This window comes from Palaemon carinicauda, chromosome 35 (assembly GCF_036898095.1).
Source record: "Palaemon carinicauda isolate YSFRI2023 chromosome 35, ASM3689809v2, whole genome shotgun sequence".
In the NCBI taxonomy this organism is placed as follows: Eukaryota; Metazoa; Arthropoda; class Malacostraca; order Decapoda; family Palaemonidae; genus Palaemon; species Palaemon carinicauda.
Window position 1 is genome coordinate 13489420 of NC_090759.1, and position 25139 is coordinate 13514558.

General features: G+C 38.3%; 1 protein-coding gene across 1 annotated transcript in view; it reads left to right on the top strand.

The window, feature by feature from the left end:
- Nucleotides 1-25139, top strand: part of TppII (Tripeptidyl-peptidase II) — a 162451-nt gene that overhangs the window by 131247 nt on the left and 6065 nt on the right. The window contains exons 17-21 of the mRNA XM_068358249.1: nt 4275-4399; nt 5648-5771; nt 18225-18384; nt 21672-21901; nt 22253-22420. Of these exons, the coding sequence (XP_068214350.1) occupies nt 4275-4399; nt 5648-5771; nt 18225-18384; nt 21672-21901; nt 22253-22420 (807 nt within the window). The remainder of the gene's footprint in view (nt 1-4274; nt 4400-5647; nt 5772-18224; nt 18385-21671; nt 21902-22252; nt 22421-25139) is intronic.

Genomic DNA, 25139 nt, shown 5'->3' on the forward strand with positions numbered 1-25139 from the left:
CTCTTGCTATTGTTGATTAAACGTATGAAAATAAGTTTTCCAGCTTTGCTACGAATTTAGAATTTATATGGATACGGTAAGTAAAATATTTGTAATAACATAATGTTCACTAAATGTTTTTAATATCAATAGTTTAACCATTTGATCATGTGTGTTTAATGCGTTAGTTTGTTTATTGTGATGGAAGATGGAGCGCACAGTAAACAATGGAAGGTTTCCGTTTCAGGCAGCGTCTTAAAGGAAAACGTTTTTTTTCATTTATTTTGAAGTTCTGAAAAAAATTAAGTAGAACAACATTGGTAATAACAAAAACTCATGTAAACTAATCTATACATAGATGTGTAAATGCGTTAGTTTTCTTCGTTATGATCAGAGAAAACGTAAACAAAACAATGGTCGTCATTTTTCATTTGCTTTTTGGCGTGTTTAGGAAACTTGTGATATAAAATCTCCTTTATTTTGATAATTTAGGATTTTCAACGATACAACAAAAGCTACTCTATACAGTGATGGTTTTGCTATCACCAGTTGTCTTATACAATAGACATGACAAACATTAAAATTTGTCTATATTTGGGGTCATGTTATAACGGGAAATATACGGTGTTTACACACATCCTAGTTGTAACTTAAAACTTTTTTTTTTAAGTTATTAGAACTTTTAAAGTATATTAAATGTTTGATTTATTTACAAGAACAATTTGATATAAAATAATACAGTATAGTGCATAGAACGTATTGGAAATGGTTGGTAAACACGTTTGAATAGGCAAGTTGCTGGTTGCCATGGCCCAAATGTAATTATTTCTGTTAGTTGTGTGTTTCAAAATATGCGATTTTCCATTATACGAGGTCATTGATCGACAAAATTCTCGGATAATTCGGGACCCTACTGTACATGTACACTTACTCTATATTATTTATGTATAAATGTAAATGTACATACAGTATACGTAATGTATTAAATACTGTATTTATATTACAGTATTTATAGCAGTACCAGCTGAACTCGGTTGAGTCCCTGATTAGGCTGAAGGAACTTAGAGAGTAGAGGTCCCCCTTTTTGTTTTGTTTCATTGTTGGTGTCGGCTACCCCCCAAAATTGGGGGAAGTGCCTTGGTATATGGATGGATATGGATTTATACAATACAGTACTTTGCTTTATGTACAGTATATAATTTATATTATCAATATTTATTTACATGATTCTTTAATGTTCTAATGATAACATATGCATTTATAGGGTTAATATACTTATTGTTGTTATATATACGTACATGTACAAAAAAAATGAACGTATTCCAAAAATATTCCATTAACTGCCATAGGTGAGGGATTACTTTAGCTCGTATTCTGAGAGTTTTCTGCAACAGGTTACAAAGAGGATGTCTGGAGACCTAGTTAGATCTTCACCTTTGGCTATCCAGGCCAAGTGGACTGTAGTTAGTATCATGAAAGGGTTATCCCTCCCCTCGATGCCACCATTTTATGACAGCAACCAGCCAGTTGATTTTAGGACTTCACCCACCTAAGGGTGAGTCTCCACTGTAAAGAGGGAAAGGGTTTGTATTCGAGCTGGAAAGTCCTGCCTTCAATTTAAAAAGTGACGTAACTCAACCAGTGAGTGTGCAAACTGGGTGACTGGTCTACCCCATCTAACTAGTAGTGGGTAATTATACCTCGCTAAAGTCTTTTGGCTAGTTTTCAGTATTCGGCGAAATATCTTAATGTACAGAGCTCAAGGTTTGTTTAGTTGGGAAAAATACAAATTACTTCCAAGTTTGTCATATCTTTACATGTTAAAATGTGTGATAGTTTAAGTAATAATTGTCCTTTGAAATTTACTTTATCTAATTTTGGTTTACCTTTTTATAAACTGAATAAGGTATCATGTAATACTGTAATATATTAGTCATATTATACTTAACATCATTTATAGCAACTAGGTAATTGTTTACTGTTGTATGGAATTTGAAATGCAAAGAAAACGGCTGTTTTACATCCAATTGTTTATCATCGTATTTGTCGCTAACGATACTTATATCATTATCGTTTACTTTTTCAAATTATTGAACTAGAAGTGAAAGAAAATGTGTTAGTTTATTTTACAGTCGGCCCTCGCTCTTTGCAGTAGTTAGGTTACAGATACAGGCTCAAAAAGGAGATTTTCGTGAATAAATGCTGCATGGGGTGGGCTAACTCCAAACCTAAAAAGTCACTGGCCCGTGCCTCGAGGTGGTGCCTGAGCTGATGATTAGCACAGTAAATCTATCTATATACCAAGACACTTGCCCAAATTTTGGGGGGTAGCCAACATCAAACAAATGAAAAAAAGGGACCTTTCCTCTCTATATGCCTCCCAGCCTGACGAGGGACTCAACTGAGTTTGGCTGGTACTGCTAGGGTGCTACAGCCCACCCTCCGCCATTATCCACCACAAATGAAGCTTCAGAACGCTGAATCCCCTACTGCTGCTACCTCTGTGGTCATTCAAGGCAACCGGAAGGAGCAGCAGGACCTCCTGGAACTGCATCACAATTGCTCGCCATTCATTCCTATTTCTAGCACACTCTCTTGCCTCTCACATTTATCTTCTCTTCATCCATCCACCCTAATTTTGGCCTTCCTCTTGTACTTCTCCCATCAATTCTTGCATTCATCACCTTCTTTAGTAGACAGCCATTTTCCATTCTCTCAATATGGCCAAACCACCTCCACATTTATATCCACTCTAGAAGCTAAATAATTTCTTACACCCTTTCTGACCCTCACTACTTCGTTCCTAACCCTATCTAATTGAGGTACACCAGCCATACCCCTCAGACACTTCATCTCGAACACATTCAATTTCTGTCTCTCCGTCACTTTCATATTCCCCCCCACAACTCCGATCCATACATCACAGTTGGTACAATCACTTTCTCATACAGAACTCTCTACATTCATGCCTAACCCTCTATTGATCTGAAAATTAAGGTTGACGGTGGACTACTCAGGGTTGATCAGTTGATTTGGATGTAAACAATGCATGAGATTATTATTCGCTCTGTGTTTAATTATAAGTACAATACTAAGATACTTACATGCATTACTATTTGATACAGTTAGTGAAACACCAGTTTAATCAAAATCTGGTTTATTTTAAATATAGCTGTAATTTTTTACCTCAGTAAATGGATATACACTGTACAGAGAGCTAGCACCAGCTGGGCGTAAAGATAGGAAGTGGCACGTAACGCTCCTGTGTAAAGGAACGCAGGCTATTTGAAATCATCGCCCAGCTTGAATTTTATTGCAATTTTTATGAGAATTTTTATTTAATGGGTATTGCATTGTTCTTGGCCGCGAAAAAACAAGACCGCAAAGAAAGAACCCCCGATGAAAGAGGGCCGACTGTAATCGGGTCTCATGATAGTAACCTGAATGATACACGATACATAAAACATTGTTTTATGGGGGGAAATATTTTGTGGCCACACAATGTGAAAGTTCCATGATTATACAGCATACAGTATTACTGTAATTTTCTTTATTATTTTTTAGTCCCAGAAATGGCAATTTTTAATGAAATATAAAAAAGTTTGCTTTTAGAAACCTGCAATATAAAGAAGAGGCCTCAATATAAATATATGTACAAAATATTCATAAATTCATGATGTACTGAGGGGACGATAGGTGAAATGCTATGTGATGAGGGAGTACTGTCTCTATACTTTTCTGCCTTGCATTGCTTTCTTACAAGTACAGTTGTTTGGTCAGTCGGTGTTATTGGAGTGTAGATGTATATATGTAAATCTTATAAATAGGTGGTCAGTTCTTCTCTAAGTAACCACTTTCATGTGAATTTCTTAGACTATTTATCAGGAAACTAACATTATGGAAGCTTACTAAAAACCTCGACTTTTATTTTAATGGATGATACATTTTTTTTATTACTTTGTTCATTTGTGTTATATTGTTGAAGAAGTTAATTTACAGTAAAACCCTATGTTAAATACTTTTGCAGTTTTACAGGTTAAATTAAATCTATACACATCATTTATTATAGGATGATACTCTTTTAATTACAGTACTTAGTTCATTTGTGATACATTGGCAAAAAAGTTACTTTACAGTAAAAACCCTTTAAGATATTTTTGTGCATGGTTACAAGTTAAATTAGATCTATATACAGTACATTGTTTTTTCAAAGGGTGATAAATTCTTTTGTATTATATTGAAGAAGTTACTTCATAGTAAAACCAATTTTATAACATATTTTTTTATGGTTACAGGTTAAATTAGATCTATACACATCATTTAATGCAGCCGTAGCATCTGGTAAAAAGGCCCATTCCCTGACATTGAACACTGGTGCCGTCCAGCCTATCTACCTCACAGCTCCTAGCCTTTCTGACAAGTAAGCATTTAAATCTATGTAATGCTTTCAATGAAGATATTGTCGTATGCTAATACAAACTTTTGTTTTTATGTTTTAGCAATATGAAAAAAGAAGTTTGAGTGCAGGTGGAGTACTGTAGATTTTAATCTGTTCCAGTTTGATGAATGGTATTCTTATCAGTTGCACTTACAAATTACAAAGGACTGGATAGAGGTAGAAATTATCTGTTTCTCTTTAGTTATAATGTGTATTGCTTATTGGAATAGTCCAAAAAGTTCTGTTTAAAGTAGAAAATTATACTGTTACTAGAAGGAAAAAATTAAAAAGTGGTTATAATCAGAATGAAAAATAATGCTCTTGGAAACACACACATTGAGAACCATGACGCTGACTCTCAAAGTGTGCACAAAGACAATCAACCAAACATAATGTAGAATAAAGACAATAATGAAAGAATATAACGCTGGACTAATGATGATAAGATAAAATTAAATTTTATGAAATTCATAAATAACTATTGCTTTGGGAAAGTGACTGAAATTGATTTGCAACGGTGGTGATATAAAAAGTTCTTTGAAATATTAATTCTTTGTGCAAATTGGTATTACAGTATCTACTGTATAGGTAGTTGCATACTTTTTCAATAACCTAAACAAGGCTATCTCATACTATTTTCTTGAGATTACAGCAACCCACTAGATATAAATTGTTGATTGTCAAGTATTCTGGAATTCTAGCCAAATTAGGATTACTATACGTGTTGTTTTGGATAGCCTCCTGGCTAGTGAATAAGCAATGTCCTAGCTTTATCTACGAGTTGAGAGTAGAAAGTCTCACCTTAGTTCATGTTTAAGCGGCAGGGTGTTACTGCTGTTCAAGAACAGTATTTTTCAAGACGAATAGTTTGACTGTCTGGGTTTCATTTTATCTTTCAATATTAAGGATACCCTATGTGATGTCATTTCTAAGTATCCTTAAGAGTTTTGGTATTTATCTTAATGCCTTGTATAAAGTACTCTGCAAGTGTATGGTAATAGATATTTTACTTTAGATTTATTATAACTTTCAGAATTTACTTCTTGATATGCCAGCCAGTACCATAAAATTGGCCATAATGGTTACAATCATTCTATTTGATAACATCTGATGCTTTAGGTTTTCTGTTTTAAAGATGTTTTATAGATGAAGACTTATCCGGGCCGGGGACTAACCAAGTAGGTGAGGGGGAAATATTTTTAGTATAAATTTGAATTCTTTTCTTTTCAGGACACTAAAGGGTTTAGGGCTGACCCCTGGCCAAGCGCTATTGGGTACACTGTCGTTTGCCAAGGATGAACTTGTTCGGAAAGCTGTAAGTAGCCACAAGTTTGGCCGCATACGTACTATGCCGGTAAGAGCACAAATATGCTCTATCTGTAAACTATTTTCCTCTTGTCACTATTGTGCCGTGTCTCAAATTGTTAAAACTTTGCCATATTATTTTTTCAACTTTTACATACTCATTTAGATCTTGCTATTCTTACTTGTACATGTATTGTTGCAAGGGAAATTTTTCTTAATTATTTTTAAACTGGACAACAAACTTGAGTGCACTTATTTGGTTCATGAATTTTACATCAATTTGAAAAGAAGGCAGCTAATTTTCTGTAAAACCTAAGGTTCACATCTTACCCAATTCAAAGTTCACTGTATCCAGTAAATACATTTCCAGTAAGAGTGCATAAGAGGAGAATGAAGTTTACTGATGAAAATCTTTCATGTTTTGATTTTACCTCTGATAATTGTACTAAAAGTTCTATTCACCATCCCTTGACACCTCCCCCCCACTCATCTTTTTTCTACCAGTTGTATTTCATCCCTTTTCTTTGGTCTTTTAGCTGCCAAACTGCTTTTAACTCTCTCCAGATTTGTACTCACTCAAAAATATCTTTCATGTAGGCCATTCAAGAGTCAATAAGTCTTCAATTTGCTTATGTAAAATTTATTATTAATAAGTTGATTCAGTTATCTGTTTTAGCAGTGCAGTGTATAAGAGGTAGGTACAGTATATCCATCATTTATACTTGTTTATGCCATATATAATAGGTTAACAGGAGTTTATGATCAAACTAATGACAGATATGCAAAGTCTGTCCATTTTTTTGTGACCCTATTTTTTGGTGTAAAGTTTTCTTATAGTTATTAAATCATAAACACCCCCCATATAACTGATATGAATTTTGGGTGTTGTCAGGTTCAAGTACAAATTCATAAAAGTGCTCATACATATTCAGAGCAAACCCATTGCATGATTAGATGTCCTTTGCATTAGTGGTCATTGTTAAATTATTGAAATATTTGGTGGGAGAAGTGTATATATGATTACTTATATGGGTTGAGAATCCTTTATCCAAGATTCCAAAATCTGAAAGGATAAAAAAATCGACTGTCCCAGGAGGGTTCCATCATGTACAGCTATTTCTCACGTGACTTGCCATATGACTGCATGGTATCACTTTGATGTTAGCAGTTGACATAATAATCCCCTATGCTTATTTAATCTGATTATGGCCTTTATCCGTGGGTTGAAATAGTTGTAGATTCAAAATATTGATAAAGCAAGGATGTAGGCCAATGGCTAAAAGTTAAGAGACAGAGAGAGCATTTGTTAATTTAAAACCAAAAAGATGATGAAACGAAAGCTACATGAGTTTGGTATTAGAACATCTATGATGTAAAGAAATAAAAGGAAAACGGTTGAAGTTCTGTGCTGAAAGTTGATGAAAAGTAGATAAAAGTTACATGGAACCAAAATGATTTGAAGATGTGGAGTTTGCGGTTGGTGCTGTATTTCTTTTAAGCATTGATTGTATGATTTTAGCAAGTATGTCATAATTTTAATTGCTTTTCTATTAATTTAAAACTGGTTTATTAATACAAAAATGTGAGGGTGAAAATAATCTTCAATTTATGAGATATCAGAAATATCATCGACAATTTGACTGGATAATCCGGCAGCTAATTATTATGGGAATAATGAATGATCAAGATGAACTAATCACAATAATGTTTTGGCATGGTATTGTTGAGGCTGAAAATTGTTGAGTTAATTTGGCTATTGCTTTAGTTTCCTTCAATTATCAAGAAGAAAAAAACCTAAAATTCCCAACAATCAAATATCACTCATCAGTGGCAGATAAAAGTAAAGTAGATAAATAAACTTTCGAGTTCATTCACATCTCGGCTCCAAAGAACATTAATGTATGTGAAATATCCAGTGGCTTGTGCAATAATGTTTTCAAATAAAAAGATGAAATGGTAGTAGCTTACAACATAAAAAAAATCGGCAAGAAACTAATTGAGCATTTACTACCTAGCTCACTCACACACTAAGTGTTACCTCATCACTTTTGCATTTGACTCGGCCGAGAACGGATGTTATTGGCATTTGTCTCTCCAACTATTTTTGTGTTGTCATTTTCACTACCTATTTCCTCTTCTTACTTTTTCTTTATAGGTGTGCATGTTGTTTCTCTTTGCCGTCCAACATGCGGACCTGTCCGATGCCAGAAGGACGCGCTTGCGCAACCTTCATGTCCTCCGCCATGATCGACTGCCGAGGATGGCTTTGTGACCAGGATAACACCTGGGATAAATGGTGGGAGTGGTCGTCATCCTAGTGAGAAAGATTTGGGTGCTGGCATAAGAAGAAGTCCAAGAGAAATTATTTGCCTTCAGGTTCTTCCTCGAAGTTGAAGAAACGTCAGACTTCTTCCTTAACTCCTCAATCTCTTCCCGAAGCTCTTGCCCGATCTGTTTCTTCTGGAGAACTGTTGAATAGGGGAGTAGACCAAGTAACACCAGGTCAACCTCGGGGTTCGAGGGAGTGTTGGTTCCTCTAGAGAAGCAGCTCTTTTGGGGGGGTTCCTTTTCTATTTCTGATGTTTTTCAGATCTGGCCATCTTTGAGTGTGTCCGGTCCTCCTTCGAAGGAGGCATTGATGGAGCTTCTTCAGCTGGTTGCTGAGAGGAGGAGGACTCCAGCCTCCTCGAAGGTCAAAGCCTTTTCGCCGAGGAGTGCTGATCTTCACGCCCATGGAGTGTCTGCCGCCCCTGCCTCCGACATTGTTGTTCTGCCACCGTCACCCGTTGCTGCTGCTGCCGAAGAATGTGCTCTTCACTCTGCCGAGTCTTCTCAGACTTCAGGGGGAACAAAGTCTGAAGCACTCTTCTCCTGCGGGTGTTCACCAGTGAGATCCTCCCTTGATACTCCTGCGCAGAGACCTTTCAGACATCACCCCGCCTCCACAGACGTCCAGCCCTTCGGAATGTCTCCCTCTTGCTAAAGATTCTCTCCAACTCCTCGCACTCATGCTGTTGATGACAGGAACCCCCGCCAACATAAGGATCACTACTACTCGTTGAGGAAACATACCCCTCTTCGCCCTTCTAGATGTTCTCCTTCGCCCTTCGGCAGGAGACACTACCCTGACAATCCTAGAGACTAACGATCTTCTAGGCTCTCTTGTTCGTGATTGTCACTCTTCTGTTTGTGATCGCCACGTCTCGGCTTGTAATGACTACAGTACTCCCTTGCGCGTAGTCTTCACTCGCCTGTTAATGGTCACCACTCTCTAGCTACTCGTCACTCGCCTGTTAGTGGCTGTCACTCTCCAGCTACTTGTCACTCGCCTGTTGGAGGTCGTCACTCACCAGCTCCGACAGTCACTCATCACCTTGTTACCATCACTTCCCACTTCGTGACCGTCAGTTACACGTCAAGTTATCGCTGTTCGTGATAGTCTTTCTCCTGCTCGTCATCGCTACTTGCCAACTTCTCGTTGTTCTTCATCTCCTACTAGGCGTTTGCCTGCTGCTCCTTGTTGTTTGCCAGCTCCTCGTCGTTTGCCAGCTCCTCTTCGTTCGCCAGTTCCTCTTCACTCACCATCTCGTGATCGTCACTCACCATCTCGTGATCGTCACTCACCATCTCGTGATCGTCACTTACCATCTCGTGATTGTCACTCACCATCTCATGATCGTCGCTCACGCTCTCATGATCGCCACTCTCCTCTTAGTGACTGTCACTTGCCAGCTTGCGATTGTCACTTACCAACACCCAATTCTCTCTCACCAGCTAGTGATCATCACTCGCCACCTCGCGATCACCGTCTTTCTTCCAGGATCTACTCACCACGCAGTCCAGCTTTATGAACCTGCTCGTCAGTCTTAACGCTCACTTAGACCGAGGCTGCCTCCTATTCCTGTCCATCCAGGCCCGCATGGGGGAAGTCGGGTATCTTTTCCTTACACCTGGTAGGAATTCAAAAGCTCAGACTGCTTCTTCTTTTACTTGCTCTTCCAAGCCAGAGCAAGAAGACATGCCAGGCCAATTGCGGGTAAGAGACCTCACTTCCCTTCTTTCCAGATTCCAAGGCCACGGTCTCCTAGTAGACTATCTCCATCTCCTTTCATTCCTCTCGAGACCCCTGTATTTCCTAGGTTGGGAATGGCGGGGGTATAGTGTGATGCCTTGGTAAAGGAGGTACGTCGAGCGGTTTCTGATGTAGCCTCTCCATTATCGGACCAGATTGCCGTAAGTACGTCGAGGATCCCATTGGTGAAGTTGGTCTCCAGTTCATCCTCTCCTCCATCTAACCCCAGATGCAAAGCAGCTGGCTCAGATCCTTCCAAGGCTTCATCCCTGAAGATTTTCCTCTCCCATCAAGAGGGTGAGAGGAGCGGCAAAAGTGGAGGCTCTGCTCCAACAAGACCTCTCACATATTCAGTTGATGCTGGTGCTTACGACCAAGCAGAAGAGAATGAACCAGACTTCTCTTCTGGGTGATACCTTCCATCCTCATACAATCAGGGGTTTGAGGAGATATCTAGGGTGTCCAGATCTCCTCCGGAGATATCCAGGGACTCCCGTAGCACCAACTAAGACTCCAGCAAGCGACGCTCCCAAAGCCTTTACAGGTGATGATCCTGACCTACCACGGGCTCCTATGGGTGACAGCTCGATGGTGGATGATGATATCGAGCATGATGATGACTATCTCCCCAGGGCTGCTAGTCCTAAACATACAAAGGCAGAATAATAGTCTGAGTATGCCATCTAGCAGGTCTAGGCCTGCATGAGGGCCATCAATGGGTTAGCTAACCCTAAGATTCCCTCCCCTCCCAAGAGGGCAAGGACACTGTCCTTGACCACGTTTATGGGACTCGCCGACCTTCCAAGGCCAGTGCAACTTTGCCTTGGTCTAAGGGGTTGAAGGGTGCCCGGAAGAGGGCGTTTGCCCAGATCACCGGGTCTTCCAGTTCCCTCCATGCAGGCTCGTCTTCAAAGCTCCTACCGCCACCGTTCTTGCAACTGTAGAGGAGTTTCCATTAAGAGGTTATCTGGACTCTGTCTCCTTCTGTGCATCTGAGGTCCGGTCATGGAGAAAGTAGTGAAGTATGCCATATGGTTGGGATCCCTGTGACACCTTGTTAAAACGGAAGATTGGTCTAAGGAACCTACAAGGAAGTTTATGGAAAACTTCCTCTTGTTGGGTACCTGTACAATAGAGTTTCTTGCCCACCAGGTGGTCGACCTGTAGGCGAATACGATTCTCGGGTGCAGGGACTTGGTTATTGAAATGTTCCATCAACAGGTCCTGCTAGCAGAAGTAACTAGACTCAGAAACCCCACTCTTGGTGGATCCTCTTTTTCAGGATGGAAGAGGTTGAGCGGGCGGTGGAGTGCTGGAAGAAGTCCAACCAGGACTCCCATCTCCATAGGGCCTTGACATCTCGGTCTTACCTTGTGCTTCAGAAGCAGCAGCCACAGACCACCAAACCGCCAACATCTAGGACATCCTCCTCATCTAAGGTGTCAAAGAAGCACTTTCCTGCCAAGGAGTAAAAGGGCTCTTAATTCTTCTCGTGGAGGAAGGAGGAAGAGGGAGTAGGAGGAGTGGCCGAGGCCACGCCTGCTAGGATGGGCATTCCTCCCATTGTCCACTATTGGGAGGATGCCTGCAATGCCACTGGCATAGGTGGTTGCAGCACATTACAGAACCCTGGACAGTCAACTTGATTTGTTTAGGGTATTGCGTCTCGTTCATTCAATCTTTCCCTCCAGTTCCATCGACCTCCTATGCAAAGGGATCCCCAAAGTCCAAACCATGATGGAGAAGGGCGCTCTCCTATGGGTCCCCGACGGATCCACAGGCTTCTGCAGTCGACTCTTGTGAACAATGCGTCTGGAGGCTGGAGACCCGTCATCGCCCTCTCCACCCTGAACAAATTTGTTTTACAAACTCCGTTCAGCATGGAGATGGCTGACACGGTCAGACAAGCGGTTAGACCACAGGATTGAATGTGCACACTGGATCTCAAGGGCGAATACCCCCAGATCCCAGTCCATCCATCTTCAAGGAAGTATCTAATGATCATACACGACAACATGCAATACTAGTTCAAGGTGCTGTACTTCTGTCTTTCTACAGCCCCTCAAGTGTTCATAAGAGTGTTCACCCTAGTGTCATCTTGGGCTCATAGGATCGGCATCCGTCTCCTGAGGTACTTTGATATGAATGGCTGATCCTAGCAGACTTGTGGCAACCCTTCTTCAGCACTGAGACAGACTCCTCTAGTTTTGCCAAGATCTGGGGACCATGGTAAATCTCGAGAAGTCATCCCTGCTTCCCTTTCAAAGACTGGTATATCTCGGTATAATCATAGACACCAACCTTAGAAAAATTTTTTCATCAGATGATAGGATTCAGAGGCTGAGGAAGGTAGCATGCCCCTTCCTCAGACAAGAAGACCTTCCTGTCCAACAGTGGTTGCATCTCTTGTATCATCTATCGTCCCTGGCCTGTCTCGTGCTCAGCGGTTGCCTCAGAATTCGATCTCTTTAGTGACTGCTGAAGTCCAGGTGGAATCAGCACAGCTACTCCCCAGACACAATAGTCCCCATGGGACTCGAGCAGCAGACCAGACGGACCTAAGGTGATAGGTGGCGGACGAGAACCTCCGCAGAGGGGTCGACCTTCTCGTACCTCTCCCAGAATCGATGATCTATTCAGATGTGTCAAAAGAAAGGTGAGGCCCCACATGTTGCACCACATGGCCTCCCGGATGTGGTCCGAGTCCAAAGGTTACCAGCATGTAAATCTTTTAATAGATAGGGGCAGCCTTCCTAGCCCTCCAACAGTTCCAGCAGTTTTTGGCTGGTCACTCTATGGTATTGATTAGTGACAACACAACAGTAATGGCTTATGTAAAAAAACAAGGTGTTAGCTTTTCGCAGCCCCTATGCCATCTAGCAGTGGAAATGCTAAGATGGTCTGAGGACTGCTCAGTGTCCCTATCAGCCTGCTTCACTCCAGGCAAACAGAATGTCCTTGCGGAAAATCTGAGTAGAGCAACTCGGATAGTTAGCTCTGATTGGTCTTTGAATTATTTAGTAGTCAACAAAGTCTCGACTTTGTGAGGTTCCCCGACAGTGGATCTGTTTGCAACATCCCTGAACTTCAGGCTCCTGCTTTACTGCTCCCCAGTCCTGGATCCCCAGGCGCTCTGGCAAGATGGATTCCAACAATGGTTGGAAAACTTCACTGTATATGCTTTTCCCCTCAGTTTGATGAGAAGGGTTCTCAACAAGACCAGAGAATCCAAGAACCTCTCAATGACTCGTAGTTCCGCTATGGCATCTTGTGGAATAATTCCCGGACCTTCTGTACCTCCTGACAGATTCCGAGAGACCTCCCTTTGCAGCATGATATACCATGTAATACAGGAAAAACAGTTTACACAAGGGGGAAAAAAACTATGTTTAATAAAACTTGAAATTCATGGTAGTAGGTAAGCAGCAGTTTCTGTATAAAAATGCTTGTTGGCCATTTTAGGGTTGTGGCAGTTGGGTATAAGTAGAGCAAATAACTACTGTACTGCTAGTTATCAATCAAGAATTTTACATAGCAGTTTGGAAGGATTGACTTAAAATCATAAACAGTATACTTATTACAATTATATAGTTGTATGTAAAGGCAAGTTTATTAAAGATAAAACAATTTTTCGTAGATGCAAAATATTGATTGGGAGGAGGAGGAAGAAGGTTAGATATGATAGGTAAATATTGAGTGAATAATGTAAACATAGTTTTCTAACTCATAAGTTTTTTTTTAATCTTATACAGTACTTTCTTAAACAGAAATGCAGCATATTTTATAAACTAAAAAAATAAATGTAGCAGTAACAACAATAAAGATTATAATGTGTGGTAAGATTTATGATAAAAGTGTCTTAACATTAGGCTAGCCTTGAAATTGCCATTCGCCAATTACACATAGTATATAATAAAAATGCTTTTTTTAAGGAAATTTTGGGGTTCGCCCTTTACATGTGGCGTCTTGTAAACAGTTATGTACGGTATGATATTTTAAAATTACCAAAGGAACAAAGAAAAAATTCCATTGTCATTGGTTTGTTTACAAAACTTGTAGACGATTGCAGCTTTAAAAACATTCTGTTGCAAATAAGAATGTGCTTTGTATTCAAACCTACTTCAGAAAAATTTAGGTGATCAAATCAATAAGAATATTAATATTTTCAACAATGAAATAGTTGGTATGTGAACCTGTCAGTATAGGGATATTCCGAAATCCAAAAAATCTAAAATCCGAAACACTTCTGGTCTGAAAGATTCTTGATAAGGGATTCTTAACCTGTATTGATTGATTGATTTTACCCTTTTTTGTTATTTCAGGTTATTTTGTAGTTTAAGTATTAAATTTTGGATCTCTGTATTTTCAGAGTTAAGTTGTTTCATCTGATAAACAGTTTACAATTGTTTAGATTAATTTCAAGGGTTAATTGAATAAAAAAGTAAATACAAATTATCTGGAAGGAAGATCATTATCAAAGTTATTGTTTTGTGTAAATGTTAAATGAAACAAACTACAGAATAGTATAAGAATTGCAGATAAATACTACAATGCTGTAAGATATAGTAGGGGAAAATATTTTAGAATATTTTGGAAAATATTTTAGAATATTTTACTGCAAATATTTGTTATATAGGAGTTATTGTATATAAATACAAACTTTTGATTTTACATAAAGCATGATTTGCTCCATTGCTAATGCGTAAGTTGACCAGTACTTGCTTTTACCGCTTCCCGAAATCCTGTACACTACTACACTTTGAAAGAAATATAACGATGACCAGATGACCAAGATATTCTGGAATACTGTATATGCATACATTTTTTTGTATCTTTATTGGTTAACATTATCATTCTCTTGCTGAACGCTATACAGCTGCCCAAAATTTCAAGATTTTTGAAACTATTCACTTTAGTTTTAAATACCACTATACTTTAAGGAGGAACATGGGAGCCGCCACTGTACCTCATTTGAGTTTGAAAGACATCACTCATAGACAGTTTGAAGGGCTCTTCTGTTTGGGACTATTACGATTGCTCCATACCTTCATCTCCATAGTTGTTGTGAGATGTAAAACTAAGTGGTACTCACCATGTACTACTGTTGCTATCCTGCAGATTAATTACCTGATACATACATCATGGTTTTAGTCCCTGGGGCTCAATTTATGAATTTTCTAAACAAATTTTGTTGGTAAATGAGTTTAACAAAGGGAGGAAGAAATATTCTGGTTCCCATACATAGGATTGTTCTCCTAATACCGTTCTTCTGTTTGTAGGACTTCCCTCTAGAGGTTGCAGTCATATAGTTTTTGTAAATGAAACGTGTTTAACAGCCACCCATTTAAGATACTACTGCCAGAGAGTTATTGAGTCCTTTGACTGGCTAGACAGTTCTACATTGGATCCCTCTCTCTGGTTTTGGCTTATTTCTCCTCAGCTTACACATACACCGAATAGTCTAGCCTATTTTTTCCACATTCTCCTCTGTCCTCGTACAGCTGACATTACTGAGATTACCAAAAAATTCTTCACTTAAGGGGCTTAACTGCTGCAATGCTAATGTTCAGTGGCTACTTTACTCTTGGTAATGGTAAAAGAGACACTATAGTTTAGGTAAACAGCTCTTCTAGGAGGACACTCCAAAATCAAACCATTGTTCTCTAGTCTTGGGTAGTGCCATAGCCTCTGTACCATCGTCCTCCACTGTCTTTGGGTTGTTCTCTTGCTTGAGGGTACTCTAGGGCATATTATTCTCTCTTATTTCTCTTCCTTTTGTCTTATTGAAGTTTTTATATTTTTTATTGGAAGATTTATTTCAATGTGACAGTTCTTAAAATATTTTTTTTTATTCATTGTCTTGTTTTTTTTATTTCCTTATTTCCTTTCCTCGCTGGGTTACTTTCCCTATTGGAGCCATTGGACTTACAGCATTCTACTTTCCAACTCTAGAGTTGTAGCTTAGCAAGTAATAATAATAATGAACTTTAAATGTTTTAGCAATTGTCTTTTTTACTTTTTAGTATCTCAATTATTTTCTTTTGGTTACATTATCAAGATTTTTGTCAGAATACTGCACTTGCACTAGGTTTTAATAGATCATTTAGTCCACATTGTTAATGCAATTCATAGCAATTAGGACTTTTGAAGAAGCTGGTCCCAATTATAATTTTTTTCATTTGTGATGCCTTTTCAAATATTGGTACAGTATAGTACTTAGTCCTTTTCAAATAAAAAAGTGGTCTACTTTTTTATTTACTACAGGAAACCCCAGCTCTGGCAAGCCCTAGGAAAAGGAAACCTTGAACGATCATAATGTATCATGATAGTGTAATATCCCTATCATTGTTTTCAAGGTGTTCACATTTTTATAGATACCATTTCATAACCCCCCCCCCCAAAAAAAAAAAAAAAAAATTCAATCATATAGTACCACTAAGACAAAGGGTTTAAATGGTTAGTTTTCATTCCGATTAACCATATCACATATTTACTTTTGAGTAGATTATCTGAATTAGTTGTTCTTTCCCAAATTAGGTTTCCCCATTTGTTTTTAAGTCTGGTCTAATAATTCCATATTTGCCCTTTACGTATGATCTAGTGGGCAAGGTTACAAGCAAAATGAAACCTGAAGTAAGCTATTGAGTTTAGTTTAAACTTTGTTCACCCCAACAAGATTGAAGGGAATTATACGATATGCCAAACAATCCACCTAAACAATGTGATATAGTTTACAAGCACTTATATTCCTGAGTGTAGGGATATTAGGATCCAGACTACCCATCCAGTCTTCTGCCGCACAATTTAGTTGTCTTGTAGTGTGACTAGGATTGTAGCATGGAAAGAGTTTAGCAGAAGAATGGTTTTAAGTAATGAAAGAATTGAAAGCTCTGCGAGAGGCTTTCAGATCTATACTACTACATAGCTAACTTTCAGAACCCTTCCTGAAACACTATTAACATTAGGCTCAACTTTGGGAGTTGGGTTATGTTTGGCAACAATGCAGGTAGGACCAGAGTTACTGCTTTCTTCTGAATGTTAAGAGCCTATGAAGCTGCTCATTATCAAAAGTTGGCTGATTATGTGAATTGTTTAAAGGGGACAGTGTGTCATTATTGTCGTCATCTCTACTTGATCAACTAGCCTGATCTTCCCTGGCTTTTCCCTTACACTTTCCAACTCCATGCACTAATTGCTAACAGAAAAAGGAAAGATTTCTTAAAAAAGTATTATTAATATTATTATTATTATTATTAATTGCTAAGTTACAACCCTAGTTGGAAAACAGGATGCTATAAGCCCAAGGGCTCCAACAGGGAAAATAGCCAGTGAGGAAAGGAAACAAGAAAGAATTAAATATTTTAAGAATAGTAACATTAAAATAAACACCTCTTATATAAACCATAAAAACTTTAACAAAACAAGAGTTAGAGAGATAAGATAGAGTAGTGTGCCTGAGTGTACCTTAAAGCAAGAGAACTCTAATCCAAGACAGTGGAAGACCATGGTACAGAGGCTATGGCACTACCCAAGATTAGAAAACAATGGTTTGATATTGGAGTGTCCTAGAAGAGCTGCTTACCATAGCTAAAGAGTCTCATCTACCCTTACCAAGAGGAAAGTAGCCTCTGAACAATTACAGTGCAGTAACCCCTTGGGTGAAGAAGAAATGTTCGGTAATCTCAGTGTTGTCAAGTGTATGAAGACAGAGGAGAATATGTAAAGAATAGGCCAGACTATTCGGTGTGTGTGTGTGGGGGGGGGGGGCAAAGGGAAAATGAACCGTAACCAGAGAGAAAGATCCAATGTAGTACTGTCTGGCCAGTCAAAGGGCCCCATAACACTAGTGGTAGTATCTCAAACAATTGGGAAACTTTGAACATGACTGAGAGACTCGGAGACAGTACTGCATCATTTACCTCTAGCTGCTACTGTTTTCCTTCCTTTCATAAGGGCATGTTCATTGAAAAGAAAGAAAATTAAGAATGGAAAAAAGCCTGTCATTATTTATTAACAGCTTGAGGAGAAGCAGCAATACGAACATCCGATGAATATAAAGATAAGAAATTTTGTAATTAAAATTCTGTGTTTCTTGGTGAAAATATATTTTGAGGTTATGTTCTCTTCTGTTCCTTATGTACATAGTTTTTATTTCTACTCTTGCAAACCAATCAAAAGCATATTTATCAAAATTATGAAAAGGCAACAAGTTATTAGATGTTCTTTGAAATTTCTAAAGTTTTGCTTTTATGAAACATTCTTCTGTTCAATGGAGTTCTCCACTAGGAACTTCTATATATTTATAAATTTTTATAACTTTCTAATGATTTGAAATAAGATATTGCACTATTTTCAAGTTGAGTAGTTGTCAACATTAAATTTAACAAATCACTATGTTTATTAACCTCATCTATTTTTCCCTTCCTGAAGGATCAATACCAATTAAGAGTAGTGGTGACGGAACTGCCATGTAAGAAACGCAGCACTGCCAGCAGTGCTACAGGAACAGAGGAAAAGAAGGAGACAAAGACGCATGCTGATTATTTGGAAGCACTGAGGGATCTACAAACAGCTTGGATAGCTAAACTGGGTAAGAGATCATAAAATTATAGTTTGTAAGGAATTAGCCTCTGACAATCCTAAAAAAAGCTGCCATGAAAAACTCTAATTGGGCTATGAAAACTTGGTGTGTTTATCTGAACATCTTATTTTTTATGAACATTATAAGTTAGAATTAAATTGAGTGGAAGATTATAATGATTTAAAAATCAAACACAAAATCATTGCATTTGTTGTGCACAATTTTCAGCTGTTAACATGCTGAAATATTATAATGAAAGTAAAGGAAACTTATACAGTACTGTAATATGTAAATCAGTTTTGTCTTTTTAGTTATCTGTATATTTATCAGTTTTTGAAGTAAGGTCAGTGTAGATGTTGGTGAAACATTAGGGTTTTATACCTGAGCATATTTTCCATATACTGTAGCACTTTTCACAGAACTCAAAATACAGTTGTGGTATCGCTACACATGAAGTTTTAAAATTTTAAAGATGAAGAAGCAGTAAAGCTAAGATAGGTTTCAAACATCTGATCTTTGGAACCATTGTAGTTTAAAAGTACCACACATAATAAAGCCCACTTTACAACCAAGGTTAACCACATTACCATTTTTTAATGTTTTACAAACCTTGCAGTGTCACTCTCTACAGTTATCTTTTAGCAGTTGTGGGTTTGATATTCAAGGGAAGCCTGCGAATATAAGAAATAAGTATTTTGGGATATTTAATTAGAATTATATAACATCATATACAGAACAGTATATAGTTATATAGGAAAATGGGGTTTTTTTAGGAGTGTCATCAAGAGAGCAGCTATTATACTCATATTTTTAAACTTTTTGCTTGTGTGCATGTTACTTTACACCCCATGAATATTAAGATCTGACAGTATATTTTTTAGTCTAATATTTACACTACTGATAGTTAGTTTCTTAATGAAAAAATTTAGAAAATTATACTGTTTTCCCTTACTGAGTATTTTGGCATTTGCTTGTTTCTTCAGAAAATTTGGTTTTACTTTTGTTCCCAAAACCCTAAATGAAAAATATTCTATTCATCAAAAAAAAAAAAAATGTGGATTTAGAAAATTACTGAGCGTTGTAGTAACCTATTGGAAACAAAATTGATTTTCATTTTGTAGCCTGGGAATTTGAGCCCTGCACAAATCTGATAATTTCCAGTAGTGTCCAAAATCTCACTCCTTGTGAACTAGAGATGGGGTCCCAGGGGTGAGCTTGTAAGTCTATCTACATTCATCAGCAATCAGGTTCCATTGCCTGGTCCTAGCTTGGATGTTGAGGGAACTTTGGCATTGATTATTTGTGGATTTCGTCAGTGTCGTGTCCCTTTCCTCTATTGCTCATCAGTAACCTTTAAAATGAAATGAAGAGACCAAATATTATGCATAGATTAACTGTTGATTGTGTCAAACCTTTGAACTGTTGGTTTTATCCAACCAATATTGTAAATTAGTTTCCTCAACTAGGATCACCTTTTTTGTGATATATTCTTTAAAATAGCAAAGAGATTAGGAATTGTAGAAAGTTGTTTTAGATTCACAAGGTTATATGCATAATGAGAAAATGTAAGCATAAAATAGTCAAACTTGAACTTCTTTTGTGACTTAAAATATGCATCATATCTTATTCCATGATATACTGTAGTTATAAGAAGTGGTTAGAGATTACTAATGTCTTCACATTCTTAATATATTGCCATAGTGGGTAGCATGATTAACTTGGGCTTCAATGACAGCCTCTTTCATTATCTTAGTACAGAGATAATTTGGTCCATTTATTGTATGAATTACTCCTTAAAATATTAAGTTGTAGATTTCTTAATTACAAGTATCCCTGCTATATTCTGTATTTCTCCTATCTTGTGCTTTACTTTTTATTCACACTCAAAACTCTAACCAAATATCTGGCTAACTACTACAACCTCTCCTAACCTTCAATTTTCAGTTAAGGTTTTAAAAACAAATCCTTCAAAGTGTCACTTGTTAGTAAAATTAAATTATCCTTTCTTACATACATACATATACCAAGGCACTTCCCCCAATTTTGGGGGGTAGCCGACATCAAACAAATGAAATAAAAAAGGGGACCTCTCCTCTCTACGTTCCTCCCAGCCTGACAAGGGACTCAACCGAGTTTGGCTGGTACTGCTAGGGTGCCACACCCCACCCTCCCCCGTTATCCACCACAGATGAAGCTTCATTAACGCTGAATCCCCTACTGCTGCTACCTCCGCGGTCTTCCAAGGCACCGGAGGAAGCAACAGGGCCTACTGGAACTGCGTCACAATCGCTCGCCATTCATTCCCATTTCTAGCACACTCTCTTACCTCTCTCACATCTATCCTCCTATCACCCAGAGCTTCCTTCACTCCATCCATCCACCCAAACCTTGGCCTTCCTCTTGGACTTCTCCCATCAACTCTAGCATTCATCACCTTCTTTAGCAGACAGCCATTTTCCATTCTCTCAACATGGCCAAACCACCTCAACACATTCATATCCACTCTAGCTGCTAACTCATTTCTTACACCCGTTCTCAACCTCACTACTTCGTTCCTAACCCTATCTACTCGAGATACACCAGGCATACTCCTTAGACACTTCATCTCAGACGCATTCAATTTCTGTCTCTCCGTCACTTTCATTCCCCACAACTCCAATCCATACATCACAGTTGGTACTATCACTTTCTCATACAGAACTCTTTACATTCATGCCCAACCCTCTATTTCTTACTACTCACTTAACTGCCCCCAACACTTTGTATCCTTCATTCACTCTCTGACGTACATCTGCTTCCACTCCACCATTTGCTGCAACAACAAACCCCAAGTACTTAAACTGATCCACCTCCTCAAGTAACTCTCCATTCAACATGACATTCAACCGCGCACCACCTTCCCTTCTCGTACATCTCATAACCTTACTCTTACCCACATTAACTCTCAACTTCCTTCTCTCACACACCTTTCCAAATTCTGTCACTAATGGGCCAAGCTGAAATAATTTCATATTTTGGTTTTAGATGGATAAAAAATGGAATGCATTATTGGAAGCCTTATCACGACAAGGAAGTGCTATGTGTTCAGACTTTCTTGGTCGTTAAATTTTGTTTTGTTTCATATATTTTCAAGGCTGTTAAGAAAAGCTATCAGATGTATCAAAGCATATGTTGACGATAATGTAATAACCTACAATGGGTATATATATTACTGTTAAATTTTGTGAGTGTCTTTTAGTTAGAGTTTGTTTATGTAAAAAATTTAGATACTAAAGATAAACTATTTTAAAAAACAGACAGCGAGAGTGGTGAACAAATTCACCGTGAGGTGATGGCAACCCATCCAGACCATCTTGCTGCCCAGTTGGCCAGACTGCAAGCTCTTGATGCAGGTGGTGCACAAAATAGGGCTTTGGTTATTGCCCAAGCTAAACAGATTGTGTCTGCAGTAGATACAGCCCCTCTCCTAGCTTTCTATGGTACAAAAACAGACACTCGTTCTGATGCCGCAAAGATAAAGACACAGGTAAGTTTTAGATGGCATTTAATGTTTACTGCAAATGATCAGTTTAAAAATTATTTTTGGAAAGCCTTTATTTAACTCAATAAATTTAGTTATAGAGAAAAAGCCAAAGGAAATTAGATGTTTATGACTTATTGTTCAATGTAACATGTTTTATGTAGTGTTTACTTAAGAAAAAAAGTTAAACTATAGGTTATATTTTCAAAAAAATGTTCAACCATAGGTTAGATTTTCAAAAATATATTTTGAATGATATAGTTTTACATTTGTGAATTCGTTGCTTAGAAATTAGAACTATAGTTTAATCAGAGTTCTGTTTCATTCTAAAGAAATAATTTCATAATTTGGTTATAGATGGATAAACAACGGAATACATTATTGGAAGCCTTATCACGACAAGGAAGTGCTATGTGTTCAGACTTCCTACAGCTTCCGGTCAATGAGCGACCACAAGAGACGCTGGAACTGTTAGATAGTATTGCCACAGATATTTTAAAGTTTGTCGAGGCAACGGATTCTAAGGTTTGTCTTCTATTATATATTTGTTTCTCCAAGTGAGCCCTATATTATTAAGGATTGGTACAGTATATTAGTATCAATGAAATACATTAAACCTATTTGTAGGAATTGCATCAAAGCTTATTGTCAAACCTCCAGAAGGTTCTAGTACTACTGTTATTTGTTCCAATACAAATTCAAACCCTCGTCCATTAAGTAAGAGTAAGATCAGCTCCGTTTTTCCAGTTGGAAGAAACAAAATATATAGTGTGGGAGACTAGCAGTGTGTGAGGGAGAGAGGAGGATAAACCTATTTTCATGCGTGCCCATTCTAGTCCCTTTTTGTGTGTGTGTGTGTGTAGTGTGCATGTTTTTTTTTTATCATGGAGCAGTTCCATGAGATGTCACAGTGCCCTGGCCATATTGATCAATGGTATGGCACTTCATAAGCCACCACAAAGTTGACTTTCACTCGAATTGTGGCCTCCATGCAGTTATTGACAGTGGTCTATATCTTCTACTTGCCAAGAATGCAAGGACTTGCTGAAGGACCAATGGGCATGCTACGGTAGAAATAGGAAGACGATGGAGAGGTTGCCTGCCTTCTAAGACAGCAAGGGAAGTGGATGATCCTATCCTTTCTTCTGCAGGCTAGTCCTTGTGTTTCTTCTTCACCAGCTCTTGGAAAGCATAGAAGGATGTGTCGATCAAGTTAAAAACGTAAACAATGGAAAATATTATAACTCGTTATGTTTCTATTTCTTAACTCGCATGATAAGTGAGTATATAATATACTGAAGTCATGAACTTTAGAGTATATACTGTAGTTTATGAATACATTCTCTCTCTCTCTTTTATACGGGTAGTTCATTTTTAAATTTCCTACTGTATGTCAATTTTTACTTCATTATTAAATCTTCATACTTCTTAAGACTTCAACTAGAAATTCTTCGTATCACTATTCGATGTGTCTATGATCGGAATACTAATTGTTCAGTAAAGCATCGAAAGGAAATCACATGATTTGCCATTTGCCTTCCTCCAGAAATATAACGTCACCAGACTTGATGTGAACTCGGCAAAGAATGACTTGCAAAATATGTGAACTTGAGAGATGGTAAAAGTTTTCTTAATGTATTTATTTAAAATAGATTCTGTATATTATCTATCAAAGGATATATTAACTTACCAAGAGAAATTAGTTCAATTTTAAAAAGGAAATGTGTGTCCTGTTAGAGTACTATTTCCGACAGACTTGACGTCATAACAGTGAGAAAATGGTCATAAAGTCGAACAGTCATAAGTCACCAAAGTCAAAGTAAGTTGACGGCTACCTGTACACCCAAATTATGAAAATTTACTGTCGGACAAAAAATCCCACTGTCGAGTCGCTGACTAAGAATTGCTGTTAACCCTTTTACCCCCAATAGACGTACTGGTACGTTTCACAAAACTCATCCCTTTACTCCATGGACGTACTGGTACGTCCTTGCAAAAAACTGCTATTTACCTTTTTTTTTTTTTTGCATATTTTTGATAACTTTACGAGAAACTTCAGGCATTTTCCAAAAGAATGAGACCAACCTGACCTCTCTATGATGAAAATTAAGGCTGTTAGAGTAATTTAAAATATATATATATATTGCAAAATGCGCTTGAAAAAAAAAAAATGCCTGGCGGTTAAGGGTTGGAAAGTTCCAAATAGCCTGGGGATAAAAGGGTTAAGATAGCTTGTAAAATCCTCTCTTTTCTTTTTTTACCCAAAACTGCTTTTCTAATTATAGGGTGCATCTTGCCACATGTAGCGTCTTACGACATGGGAAATATGTTATGTTCATATCCCGGGATGTTCATCGCTTCAAGGTGAAAAGGACGAGTACGACATCAGCTTATTGGGTGATGCAAATTGGTGCCAGGTTCTCATTTTTTCCACCATGGACCTAGTGAGCAAGAAGTGGTCCTGGGTATCCCCCTCGTCACGGCTTGAATCGCCACACAACTTATTCCTCATGCGTCGCTAATGCTTAGATTAGCATGCCATCCTCAACCTCCCTCATGTTCTCCCAGGAATGCAGGACTGGAACCAGAGGAATAGAGAGGATGTGTCACCAGTCCCACTCACGATGAACGTACACTTTTATTTTCTCCTTGTCAGAAGAGGCAAGTCATCTTATCTCCCTTCACTTCTCTCCCTCTCCCAGTAGGAAGGATTGCATATCAAGAAAACTTTTTGAGTTGAGAGAAGGAGAGGAAGTCCACGCAACAGGTCACTAGAGCTCGTCCATCGGCAGTACTGCATCTGTTCGCTCAACCTCACCTTTTTGTTGGACTATGCAAAGGGATTCGCAAAGTAGCTGGCCCGTCCATGTTGGAGAAGGGCGCTTACCAAGAGGTCCTCGACGGTTCTCCAGGCTTCTTTCTTGTGAAAAGGCGTCTGGAGGCTGGAGACCAGTCATCGATCTCTCAGCCCTGAACAAGTTCGTCTTATAAACCCCATTTAGAACCCCATTCAGGATGAAGACAGCAAACTTGATTATTCAAGCAGTAAGGCCTCAGGACTTGAGGTGCACACTGGACCACAAATATGCATACTTCCAGATCCCAATCCATCCCTCTTCAAGGAAGTATCTTCGTATTGTACACGAAAACGGGCAATACCAATTAAAACTGCTGTGTTTTGGCCTTTAGACAGCACCTCGGATCTGCTTAGAGTGTTCGCCCTAGTGTCATCCTGGGCTTGCAG